This window comes from Loxodonta africana, chromosome 7 (genome assembly GCF_030014295.1).
Source record: "Loxodonta africana isolate mLoxAfr1 chromosome 7, mLoxAfr1.hap2, whole genome shotgun sequence".
NCBI lineage: Eukaryota > Metazoa > Chordata > Mammalia > Proboscidea > Elephantidae > Loxodonta > Loxodonta africana.
Genome location: NC_087348.1, coordinates 10,513,629 through 10,526,271, shown reverse-complemented (window position 1 = coordinate 10,526,271; position 12,643 = coordinate 10,513,629). Strand labels below are relative to the sequence as shown.

Below are 12,643 nucleotides of genomic sequence, written 5' to 3'. Positions count from 1 at the left end.
CAGCTTGCTAATAATGCAAATAAGGTGCATGGCAACTTTGTAGGGGTATAACTATGCAAATAAGGTGTATGGAACACTAAAGAGGGAATTGGTCAGTTTTGCTACCCTGCTAGGTCAAGAGAACCAATTCCAGAGCAGAGGGGGACTTGACTACCACCTAGCAGAAGAGGTGGGAATGGAGCAGGTCCTCTGGACCTGGGATCCCTGTGCTGAGACCCTTCCGGACCCAGGGGATAGAGAAAGAGAGCTGGAGACAGCAAGATAGCTAGAAGCAGTGGCAGAAAAATGACAGCAGTAGAGGCAGCAGAACCAGGAGACTATGCAGTGAGCTTCCTGGCCCAAGGGGCAAAAAACCTGAGCGCCTTTGGGCAGAGGCTTGGTGGTGGAGTGGGGTGTCTCCGGGCACTTATTGCTGGAGCTAAAGAGCTTTCTAACACTTGCCAGAGCATGACACAGGCTGGGCCAAGTGGCCAAGGGCCAGAGAGAGGCCTGCCTGCAGCACAGCTGAGAAGAGGCTGTCCTGATGGAAGACTGTACCCTGAGCATTCCTGAACCTGAATTGCAACCTGTTACCTCCCTAATAAACCCCATAATCGTGAGTATTGTCTGTGAGTTCTGTGTGGCCATCATAAGGAATTATCCAACCCAGCAGGGAAGTAGAGAGTGCCCTGGGAAGGAGCGCTGGTGTCAGAAGTGGTAAAAAGGTTGGAGAGAGGAAGGAGGTCTGTCTGACCTTTGCCTCATAAGAATCAGCCCTGGGCTACTGACGCTGATATAGATTCTCTCTCTCCCTCCTAAATTTAGAGGAGCTCAGATGCCTCCACCACACCATTTTTACACTGACAAAACATGCGTACACGTGCACACACATGCACAGACACACATGTACACCCACGTACATGCACTGTACCCCCTCTCAGGAGGCAGAGCACCATGAGACCTGTGCATGGCCCCACCCTGAGCAGGCATTCCACTGCTCATCAGGGCTGCCCCAGCAGGTCTGGCCTCCACTCCTGGGTGTTTTAAAGCCATGTGAAGTACAAAAGCCCCTCAGACCACAGGCCTGCAGGAAGCTGGTGATGTCAGTAGACATCTAAAACTGGGGCTGGTTTTGCAGGCCATCTGGTCTCTGTTGTCACGACTCAGCTCTGTGGCCACAGCATGAAAGCTGCCATAGACCATATAAATATGAATGAACATGGCTGTGTTCCACTAAACTTTACTTATTGTACACTGAAATGTGAATTTCATGTCATTTTCATGTATCACACAATATTATTTTTCTTTTAACCATTTAAAAATGTAAAAAACTATAAAAAAAAGGAAAACCATCCCAAGCTTAAGCTTGTGAGCTATATAAAAACAGAGGGATTACCTACAGACTGGGAAAAAGTTTTTGGCTATGACATTTCCGATCAGCACCTGATCTCTAAAATCTACATGATACTGTAAAAACTCAACTACAAAAAGACAAATAACCCAATGAAAAAATGGGCAAAAGATACGAACAGGCACTTCATTAAAGAAGACATTCACGTAGCTAACAGATACATGTGAAAATGCTCACGATCATTACCCATTAGAGAAATGCAAATCAAAACCACAATGAGATTCCATCTCACTCCAGTTAGGCTGGCTTTAATCCAAAAAACACAAAATAATAAATGTTGGAGAGGTTGTGGAGAGACTGGAACACTTATACACTGCTGGTGGGAACGTAAAATGGTACAACCACTTTTGAAATCCATTTGGCGCTTCCTTAAAAAGCTAGAAATGGAACTACCATACGATCCAGCAATCCTACTCCTTGGGATATATCCTAGAGAAATAAGAGCCTTTACACGAACAGATATATGCACACCCATGTTCACTGCAGCACTGTTTACAACAGCAAAAAAAAGATGGAAGCAACCAAGGTGCCCATCAATGGATGAATGGATAAATAATTATGGTATATTCATACAATGGAACACTACTCATTGAAAAAGAACAATGATGAATCTGTGAAACATTTCATAACATGGAGGAATCTGGAAGGCATTATGCTGAGTGAAATTAGTGAGTTGGAAAAGGACAAATATTGTATAAGACTACTATTATAAGAACTCCAGAAACAGTTTAAACAGAGAAGAAAATATTCTTTGATGGTTATGAGAGGGGGGAGGGAGGGAGGGAGAGGAATATTCACTAATTAGATAGTAGATAAGATCTACTTTAGGTGAAGGAAAAGACAACACACAATACAGGAGAGATCAGCACAACTGGACTAAACCAAAAGCAAAGAAGTTTCCTGAATAAACTGAATGCTTTGAAGTCCAGCGTAGCAGGGGTGGGGGTTTGAGGACCATGGTTTCAGGGGACATCTAAGTCAACTGGCATAACAAAATCTATTAAGAAAACATTCTCCACCCCACATTGAAGAGTGGTTTCTGGGGTCTTAAATGCTAGCAAGCAGCCATCTAAGATGCATCAATTGGTCTCAACCCACCTGGATCAAAGGAGAATGAAGAACACCAAGGACACAAGGTAATTATGAGCCCAAGAGACAGAAAGGACCACATAAACCAGAGACTACATCAGCCTGAGACCCAGAAGAACCAGATGGTGCCTGGCCACAACCGATGATTGTCCTGACAGGGAACACAACAGAGAACCCCTGAGGGAGCAGGAGAACAGTGGGATGCAGACCCCAAATTCTCATAAAAAGACCAGACTTAATGGTTAGACTGAGACTAGAAAGACCCCGGAGGTCATGGCCCCCAGACCTTCTGTTAGCCCAGGACAGAAACCATTCCCAAAGCCAACTCTTCAGACAGGGATTGGACTGGACAATGGGCTAGAAAAAGGTGCTGGTGAAGAATGAGTTTCTTGGATCAAGTAGACACTTGAGACTATGCTGGCATCTCCTACCTGGAGGGGAGATGAGAGGGCAGAGGGGGTCAGAAGCTGGTGGGATGGACCCAAAAAGAGAGAGTGGAGGGAAGGAGCCGGCTGTCTCATTACGGGGAGAGCAACTAGGATTATATAGCAATGTATATATAAATTTTTGTATGAGAGATTAACTTGATTTGTAAACATTCACTTAAAGCACAATAAAAATTAAAAAAAAAAAAAAGAGGGATTCAGGCCAACCCTTGCTCTAAAACCCAACCATGTCTGTCTTTTGCTTAAAACTTTCAATGACTCCCCAGTGCCTATAAGATTAAGTTCAAACTCCTTGGTGTGGCCTTGGAGTAGTTCTAACCTACACTTCATTTGTCTGCTGTCGGGAAGCATTAGATATTCATGTCTCTGTTCCCAGTGCTTTTGGTATACTATAGGTGCTTGTGACCCTAATACTCCCCAGCATATTTTTCTCCTTTTTCAAAACGGGCAACTGAGAGCTTGACATAACTAACGCCATGATAGACCTCTAAGTTGTTCTCCTTCTTCTGCCTGCCTCCTCCTTCACATACCTCTGTTAATGACTTTGTTTTGACCTAAGGTTAATGACTTTTTTCTTTATTTTAATCTGAGGCAAATAACTTTGTTTTGTTCTGTCCAACCACCTATGACTTACAACCCCCCACAGGAAAATCAGAGCCCAGGTATCTGATATGCATCTCTTTAGTCTGATAAAGTCTTTTGTCACTATTTTGTAATGATTAACTCCTTCAGCCATGCCATCTGTGGACTATAAAGACACTTCTAAGCCTTGTAAGATTCTACATAAAGTCTAACGTAAAACTGTTCTTTGGGACTCCATAGAGACAGCCTGTGTTGCTGCTGGGTCCCCGGTGATGTGTGTGGCTGTTGTTAGGTGCCGTCGGTTCCAACTCATAGGGACCCTATGCACAACAGAATGGAACACTGCCGGGTCCTGCGCCATCCTTACAATCGTTGCTATGCTTGAGCTCATTGTTGCAGCCACTGTGTCAATCCACCTCGTTGAGGGTCTTCCTCTTTTCCACTGACCCGGTACTCTGCCAAGCACAATTGTCCTTCTCCAGGGACTGATCCCTCCTGACAACATGTCCAAAGTATGTATTAAGGTGTATACGTTAAGGTGTCTACATCTCCTTAATAAACTTTCTCACTCTTTCTGACTTGGAGTATGTTTCATTGGCTCGACTGCTCCAGGGCATGGACCCTAATCAAGTAACATGCTCAATAAATGTGCTGCATGAATGGCAACCTCTGGGAGCTGAGACTGAGCTCACTCCCCGGTCTGCTTGGAGCCAGGGTCAACTCATAACAACAGCCATAATAATAATGATCAGAGTAATAAGAATGCCAGAAGTCCTTGGCTGGTGCAAATGGTTAACTTGCTTGGCTGCCAACCAAAAGGTTGGTTGTTTGAGTCTACCCAGAGGCCCCTTGGAAGAAAGGCCTGGTGACTATTCCTGAAAAATCGGCCCTATGGAGCACAGTTCTACTCTGACACACATGGGGTTGCCATGAGTCATTAACTCAATGGACTAATGGACCACATGAACTATAGCCTACAGGACCCTGAGACCAAAGGAACTAGGTAGTGCCCAGCTACCACTACTGACCACCACTCTCACTGGGATCACAACAGAGGATCCCAAACAGCGCAGGAGAAAAATGTAGAACAAAAAATAAAACTCACCAAAAAGACCGGACTTACTGGTCCAACAGAGGCTGGAGGAACTCCCGGGACTATGGCCCTAAGACACCCTTCTGACCTGGAACTAAAGCCATTCCTGGAGACCACCTTTCAGCCAAACAATAAATAGGCCCAAAAAATAAACAGTAACACTGGAGAGGAACAAGTTCCTTAGAACAATCAATTATACAAGATCAAAAGGACAACATTTGCCCAAAGGCAGAGATGAGAAGGCAGGAAGGGGTAGAAAATCTGGACTAACAGAAATGAGGAACCCAGGGAGGAAATGGGGAGAGTGCTGACACATTGCGGGGAATGCAACCAACGTCATGGAGCACCTTACATACAAACTATCGAGCCGGAAAACTAATTTGCTGAGTAAACTTTCACCTACCTAAAGCGCAATTAAAAAAAAAATATTCGACAGCAACTGGTCTTGGTTAATAAGAATAGCAAACACTCAGAGTAAGCAATTCCTCTGTGTCAGGCACTACTCTAAGCACTTTTCCTGTATTAATTCATCAGATCCTCTCCACAACCCAATGAGGTGGGTCTAGTTCTATTCCCATTTTACAGATAAGAAAACTGAGGCAGAGCGAGTTAACTAACCTGTTCAAGCTCAGCTGGCTAATAAAGGGTAGAGCCGTGGTTGAACTCTGACAGTCTGGCCCAGAGTCGGATACCAGGCTGCTTCTCCCACTGCGTGTTCTTCCTTCCTTCCTGTTCTGTATGTTTCTACGATGATCTCAAATCCCATAAGGTTGAAGTCACTATTATGCTTTCAAAACACATGTATAAGCACTCAAAATATGAATTTAAAAGTAGAAATATGTATTCTTTGTGAGACTCTCTAACATTAACTGTAAGTCATTACTTAACGTGGCAGTCATAAAAGTTATTTAGAAAATTTCTGAACTTAGACTTGGAAACACAGAAGCATGTGAAGTGTGTAAAGAACATAAACAACCTTTAAGTTCACTTTGACCTGAGGTGCTGTGATAAAAAAAGACATAGCTAGAATAAACTAGAATTGAATCATAAATGTAAACCACCTCTAACCTCTAACCTTGAAGAGGCTATGCAGGATATGTGTCATAACAATACTACTCTTTGATGTCACACTGGCCCTTGCTTCGTGTGGACCCAAGGTGACAAATTCACATAAAAACCATAAATTTCTCTTCACTTACTGAGAGAAGGCAGAGATGGTACTGAGATTCTGTCCACCGTAGCTGCTGACCTCGTACCCAAGCTATGAGGGACCTCGGCTGAGTTTGAGCCGCGGTTAAACCTTCTTCCCGAGACCTCTTGTTAAAGGTAAAAGCCTGAAGTCTAAAGACTGGACTCTAACCGTTGAACAGTCGTACCTGTTAATTCTAATTCTTCTGTCCCAATGAATGCTGTGATGTCTTACTTGCATGCCTTCCCCTAACTACCTTGCAGTAAACTAAACTGGAGTTTATGCGTGGCAAACCTGAGTATTAATTTTCTAAGATTTCTAAAATCCGACACAACACTTCCCTTCGCCACCCATGCACCCACAGGGGCTCGCCACGCACCCAGCCCATTTCAGGCACTGGGCTGTGCACTAGAGTTATAAAAGCGCACAAGGCGGTCCGGTCACTGCCCTTGGGGCACAGAGGCCAGACAGGAAATGTGAAGAGATACCACCAAGTGTGAGCTGAGAGGGGGCAGTGACCACATGGCTCTGGCAGGTCATCGGCACTTATGGGATTTTTTATGGGAAATCACTAAGACATTGAAAACTACATCAAAAGCATCCTGTGTAGCCCTCTGAGATGGTGGCAGTTTTCTCCCCCGCAGCTGTCCGTAGGCTAGGTCTGGAGCTGGGGAAGTCCCCTGGCCCTTCATTGCTATTTCAGATGGTTCTCCGTCTGTGTCACCCCTTCCCCTCCATGCCCCCCGTGTCCTCCACCTGCAGGTCACAGCCCACCTTTCTGCCCAATGTCACTCCCACTTTCTGCATCACTCCGCTGGTCCTTACTGATCCACAGGTGTTTCAATGTACCCGTAAGCAATTCTTCCCACCTCCTAGCCTTGCGCCCTCCTTCCCCCATCATCTTGGCCCCCAGACTCTCATCCCCATGGGTATAACCCAGACCTCACTGAGAAGAGATTGGGCTGGCTGAATGAAATAAAGGCTACATTTCAAGGCCCTGTGTGCTTGACCAGCTATAATTAGTCTCTGAATCTAAACCTAAGTGCAGACCACCGTACAACTTTTGCTCCTGGCACCCGAAAACTACTTGTGATTAACAAACTAGGTGCTTAGACAAGATAAGGGGCTACATTTCAAGGCCCTGTGTGCTTGACCAGCTATCAATTACTGATAATCCTCCCGAGTTGTTTTTCAAGGCATCACCAGCTGCAGAGCACGCGCAGTAAAGATCAGCATGGACTATAAGTGACCTTCCACGTGAGACAAACATGAACAGGGACCCCTCGCCGGGGCTCAAACCAAGATCCAGAGGCATCACGCATGCACAACATCCCAGAATAAGTCCTGTTTGACCTCCTGGCAGCCTTTGTGACAGACTCCATCTTGGTTCCAGCAACCTCTGTGAGGAAGTCCATTTTGAATTCTAACTGAGCACCCATTTGATTTTCATAATCCCTCTCCTTCTCATTGAAATCTCCACCCATCTAACAAATAAAGATAATGCATTCCTCCCATCCCCCGCCAACAAAATTTTATAAGCCCTAGGGAATCCTCTGTCCAGTGAGAGACTGGAAGCTAGCATAGGTGGAAAGCCCTCTCCCTCTCTCCCTCGCGAGCCTTCTACCCTGTCCCTAGTAAACTTTTGTTCGTGTGGAACCTCCGAGCCTCTCCTGGCCATTTGTGGTCAGAAGAAGGTAAGAACCTAAGCAGGGCTTAGTCCCGAGCTGGGAGCTGGGAAGCCCTGCCCTGTAACATCATCACTGCCAATAACAGCAGCCCACTGACCGCCACCTACCTGTCCAGTTCTCCCCCTCTGGTGCTTGGCTCCAACGACACCGCTGCTGTGACTCCCCAGGGGCTTGCCCGCTATGGTCAGCCAGTTCTTGTCCCTTCCTTGCACACACCCTCAACCCCTTGTTGGGACAAACACAGCCTTTTTAACTCCGCTCCCCTGCAAGTTCCCACTGAGAGCGCAGCCACGCCGCCTGCTCTCACTTTAAATTCTCGGCCACAAAGCCCAGTTGCACCCTCCACATTGCCCACCACTGCTCCCAAGTTTCAAACCTGCTCCTATCTCTCCACAGCCCCACCCCTCCTCCCTATCCCCACTCCGGGCTTCCTTACATGGAAGAGAAACTTCTCCCAGTTCCCAGGCTGCATCTACATCCCCTCTGCCCCTCCCAGAGCTGCTGCCTCCTGCCTCTAACAGAGAAGTTGCCTCACCAGCCCCCTCCTCAGGTGCCATGCCCACCCACTGTCCTGCAACACCCCTGCACCGTGGAGTGGACCCCTCTCCCCTGGATGGGTCCCAGTAGCCTAGAAACCTGGTATCTTCTTCTTGGATCTTAAAAACCAACCCTCTCTTGACTGTCCTGCCTTCAGCTGCCACCCCATCCTCTGCTGCTCTTTGTGGGAGCACAGCTGTCAAGAGTGGGCTCTCCCGTCTGCAGTTCTTCTCTTCCCAGGATTTCTACCCACAGCTGTCAGAGCCCCTCCCCCATCAAATGGCCCCAGGTGTGGCCTCCATCGCCAACTCTCAGCCCTTACTGAGGAGTGGGCCGACCCCCGCCCCAAGCGTCCCACTCAGTTCATCGCCCACACGGCATTCACCACCATGCAGTGGCTGGCGCACACCCCTCTCTTGGTTTCCTGTCCACCTCACTGCCCGCTCCTTCTCAGTCTTCCTTGTGGTTTCTTCTCCTCTTGCACTTAAGGCTAGAACGCAGCCCAGCCCTCCGTCCTCTCCAGATGCTCGCCCCCAGGTTCCTGGGCCTACATACACTGAAAGGCCGACCACTCTTCATTTATAAATGCTGCCAGGGCCTTTCCTCCGCTGGAAACCCCCACTTGGAGGACTAACGGGCACCTCTAACCTCACATGGCCCAAAATGGGCTCCCTATCTGCCCCCCACCCCAAGGCTCCGTCTTGGTTAAAGGAAACTCCATCCATCCTTCTGGTTGTGCAGGTGAAGCTCCTTGGAGACCTCCTTGACTCAGCTCTTTCTATTCGTCTCTCAGCAAATCCTGACAGCCCCACCTTCACAATCAATCCAGCTCCTTCTTACCACCTCCACTGCCACCTCCCTGGCCCAAGTCACCATCTTCTCTTGCTTTATTTACAGAAGAGAAACCTGAGGCTCAGAGAGGTTATAGACTCACCCAAAGCCAGCCAGTAAGTATGTATGTGGCTGGGGTGCAGAGAGCTACTGGGCAGGCGGTGATCTTAGGGGGTTCCTACCTCCAAGGTGGCCGCTGCTGGTCGGCTGCCTCTGCTGGTGACTGGTGTCCCGCAACAGCCTCCCCTCTGGCCTCCGCTTCTGCTTTGCCCATTACAGACCAGTCTCAACATTGTGGCCCCAGGCACTCAGCAAACCTGACCAAGTCCCCTCTGCTCTCAGCTCTCTACTGTTTCTTTTCAGAGTATACGCCACAGCCCTTACAATGGCCTTCGAGGCCCTGCCCAGGCCACCTGTCCCCCTCATTAACTCTGATGGCATCTCAACTATTCTCCCCTGTACCTTCTTTCTCCTCTCCGGCCTCACTAGCCTGGACCACGACTTGCCTACGGGACTTTGCATATGCTGTTCCCTCTGCCTGGTACTCTCTTCCCACAGACACTTGTGTGGCTCATCCATATCCCCTTCAAGGTTTTGCTCAAATGTTGCTTCTTACCAAGGCTGACCCTGACCCTGGCATCTCAGTTAAAATCCCATGGCCAGTCCTCAGGACTCACCTGACTCTGTTTGCATACACGCCCCTCTCCCAAGCACACATTATCTTCCAAGACATTATAGCATTTCCCTGTCTGCTTGTTTGTTTATGGCCTGTCTCTCCAACCCCACTAGAATGTAAGCTCCACAAGGGCAAAATTTTCATCTCTGTGGTCACTGATGAAGGAGTCCTGGTGGCGCAGTGGTTAAGGACTGGGCTGCTAACCAAAAGGTTGGCAGTTCGAACCCACCAGCCACTCCAAGGGAGAAAGATGTGGCAGTTTGCTTCTGTAAAGATTTACAGTCTTGGAAACTCTGTGGGGCAGTTCTATTTTGTCCTGTAGGGTCGCTAAGAATCAGAATCGAGTTGATGGCAACGGGTTTTTAGTCACTGATGTGCCCCTAGAAACGGGGACAACATGTGGGACCTGATAAAAGGAGGAAGAGAACACTGAGGGGGTCCCAAGGAGGGGTGGGTACGTGTTGTTAGTCGCCTTCGAGTTGATTCCCACTCATGGTGAACCCATGTATGTCGGAGTAGAACTGCTCCGTAGGGTTTTAAGGCTGCGATCTTTCAGAAGCAGACGGCCAGGCGGGTCTTTTCAGGTGCCTCTGGGTGGGTTTGAATCACCAACCTTTCAGCTAGTAGTCAAGTGCTTAACCGTTTGCACCACCCAGGGTCTCCTACTAAGTACTCAATAAGTGGAGGAAGAGAACGATGAGGGAGCCCAAAGGAGGGGTAGGAAGAGCCAGGTTGGGTGTGGAAACAGCTGAGAGCAGAAAAAGCTGCTTGAGGATCCTCTGCAATTCAGCCTGACAGGACAGAGTGTGCAGGAAAGAGGGAGGGGAGGCCACCCAGGCCTTCCTGTTCCTGAAGAAAATGGGAGTTATATAAGCTTCAGTGGGTAAGCGACATGGTCTGGTGTGTGTTTTCAGAAGGTCTCTGTAACTGTCTCAGGTGCCAAGGCCCGTCCCAGGCACCAGGCACGTGAAGACTATCGAGAAATGGCCACTGCCCGCCAACGTCCTTCCATCCGGGCTGGGCCTGAGTAGGTGGGAAGGGCAACCAATAGTCTGTGCTGGAGAGTAGACAGCTCTTTCCAGCAACTTCCCACACCACCCCCTACATGGCCACTGCCTGGGAGGGCTGTCTGCCACTTTAGGTAACCTGCCCCGGCAACTGTGCAAAAATAGCTCAGTCCTAGGGTAAGCAGGTAGCCTACGGCAGGATGTAGCCTGGACAGGCCACCAAGGAGCCTTCCACCCCTGCCTCCTACCAAAGGTACCTCAAGCATGACCTTAGTCAAGTCACTTCCCCTTTCTTGCTCTCTGCCTGCTCCTCAGTGATTTCTGTCCTGGCCCTACAACAACAGCTACGTTTTTTGGAGCATCTCCGATGTGCCAACACTATGACAAAGTGCTTCCTATATATTGCTGCTAATTGCCCCGAAAACCCTACAATAGTGATGTGATTCATTGCTTTATTTACAGAAAAGGAACCTGAAGCTTAGAGAGGTTATAGGCTCACCCAAAGCCAGCCAGTAAGCATGTACGTGGCTGGGGTGCAGAGAGCTACTGGGCAGGAGGTGATATTAGGGGGTTCCTACCTCCATGGTGGCCGCTGCTGGTCGGCTGCCCCTGCTGGTGACTGGAGTCCCGCAGGAAGCCTGGGGCCACACGGTGGCGGTCGCTGGGGCCTGAAGGCCAGTACCCTTCGGGGCTGGGGCCCAGGCCCCTGTCTGCAGGGGTGGAGTCTTCCCGGTCACTCTGCTCAAACTCTGGGATCTGGAACATACTCTGGGCTGTGGGGGCAAGATGGTGGGTGGTTAGGGCACAGCCGGAGCAAGCGGGAACCTGTGGGGGTACAGCAGAGACGTCCCTGGCTCACTCTCTGCCCCTAGAGCCCGCCTGCCTCCCAGACTCATCTGTCTGCCCAGTCTGGCTCTGCCGGGTGCTCAGCCTGTCCAGCTGGGACCTAAATCTTCCCTTGGAGCACTGGTGCTGTAGGGTAGCCCCAGACCCCCACCCAGGCCGTCTCTCCTGGGATGACCGCACACAGGTCTCACCCCAAGCCCGATCTCGAGGCCCCTGACCCGGGCCTGCCGTCTCCCTCCAGTACTGAGGGCGCCCTGCCCTAGTTGCTTGGGCAACGGGAACTGTCACCGGCCTGGCCCAATCAACTCGTGAAATGTCACTCGGGCTGGACAGGAGGCGGGTCCACTCTATACCGGCCCCGCCCCACCGCCCAACCTGCAGCCCGCCCGATGATCTCCTGCGTCCCTTCTTCTTCTCCGGATGTTCAGCTCCCGACATCCTCACGCCTTGGGCGTGTGTGGAAGCCGGTGAGGGATTCTCTGGGGTCCTCCATTTGGAGCCTGGAGACTCGTTTCTGCTGATAAGCCCTTCAGCCCCTCCGGGGCTTAGTTTCCACCCCTGTAAAATGGGGATAATGACACCTCCCTCCGGAGCCAGTGAAAACTTTGTAAACAGAGTGGTGATTACTGTGGCTGAAAGCACTTTGCAAAGTCGCAGTTGACAGTCAGAAGTCGGATGCAATGACTTGCTGTTGTTACGGTTCTGGAGGGGTGATGGGGTCGGGAAGTCCCACTCCGTCCTCTTCCCTAGCGTGGGAACCGCGCCGTGGAAACCATGCCGCCCGCAACAGGGCACCACTCCCCGCGCCATCTCTGGAGCATCCGAGATAAGAGAGGGAGCCTCCACCCTGGCCGGAGGACTGCCTGGGGCGCAGAGAAGGCGCAGGGACCCCTGTGAGGGTGACCCATAGTACTCGCGACGGTTTCGCCCCTGGCAGGCAGCATGCAGGCGGCCGGCCAGGTGAGCGGGCATCACCGCGGCGGGCCAGTTCTTGGGGCTGGCTGCCCAGCGGGGGCTCCGGGGTCCAGCGGTTTAAGACCCGCGGAGTCGGGGGGGAAGGGAGGCAGACCCGGAGGCCATCTTGGCTATGGGCGGAAGTTCCCTTCACAGGCGAGGTGACGAGAAATCGTTGCCGCCCCCCGCCGGGGACACGATCCGGGTTTGGGCATAGAGAGGAGAAGGATGGGAGCTGATGGGCCCCAAACCAGCAAAGGCCAGTGGTCCAGGCCACGGCCCTCCCGAGCGCTAGTGGAATGGGGCGCGGCTCCG

The 12,643-nt window shown here is 50.2% G+C and overlaps 1 protein-coding gene across 2 annotated transcripts in view; it reads right to left on the bottom strand.

The window, feature by feature from the left end:
- The window catches only part of BAD (BCL2 associated agonist of cell death), a 17,622-nt gene extending 4,979 nt beyond the window's left edge, over positions 1–12,643 (bottom strand). The window contains exons 1-2 of one of the 2 annotated variants that reach the window (XM_010599077.3): positions 11,750–12,643; positions 11,107–11,301 (exon numbers count right to left, since the gene is read on the bottom strand). In XM_010599077.3, coding sequence (XP_010597379.1) covers positions 11,107–11,293 — 187 coding nt within the window. In that variant the 5' untranslated portion in view covers positions 11,294–11,301; positions 11,750–12,643. Of the gene's footprint in view, positions 1–11,106; positions 11,302–11,565; positions 11,721–11,749 lie in introns of those variants that run through there. The other variant, XM_003419616.4, reaches the window with a different exon arrangement.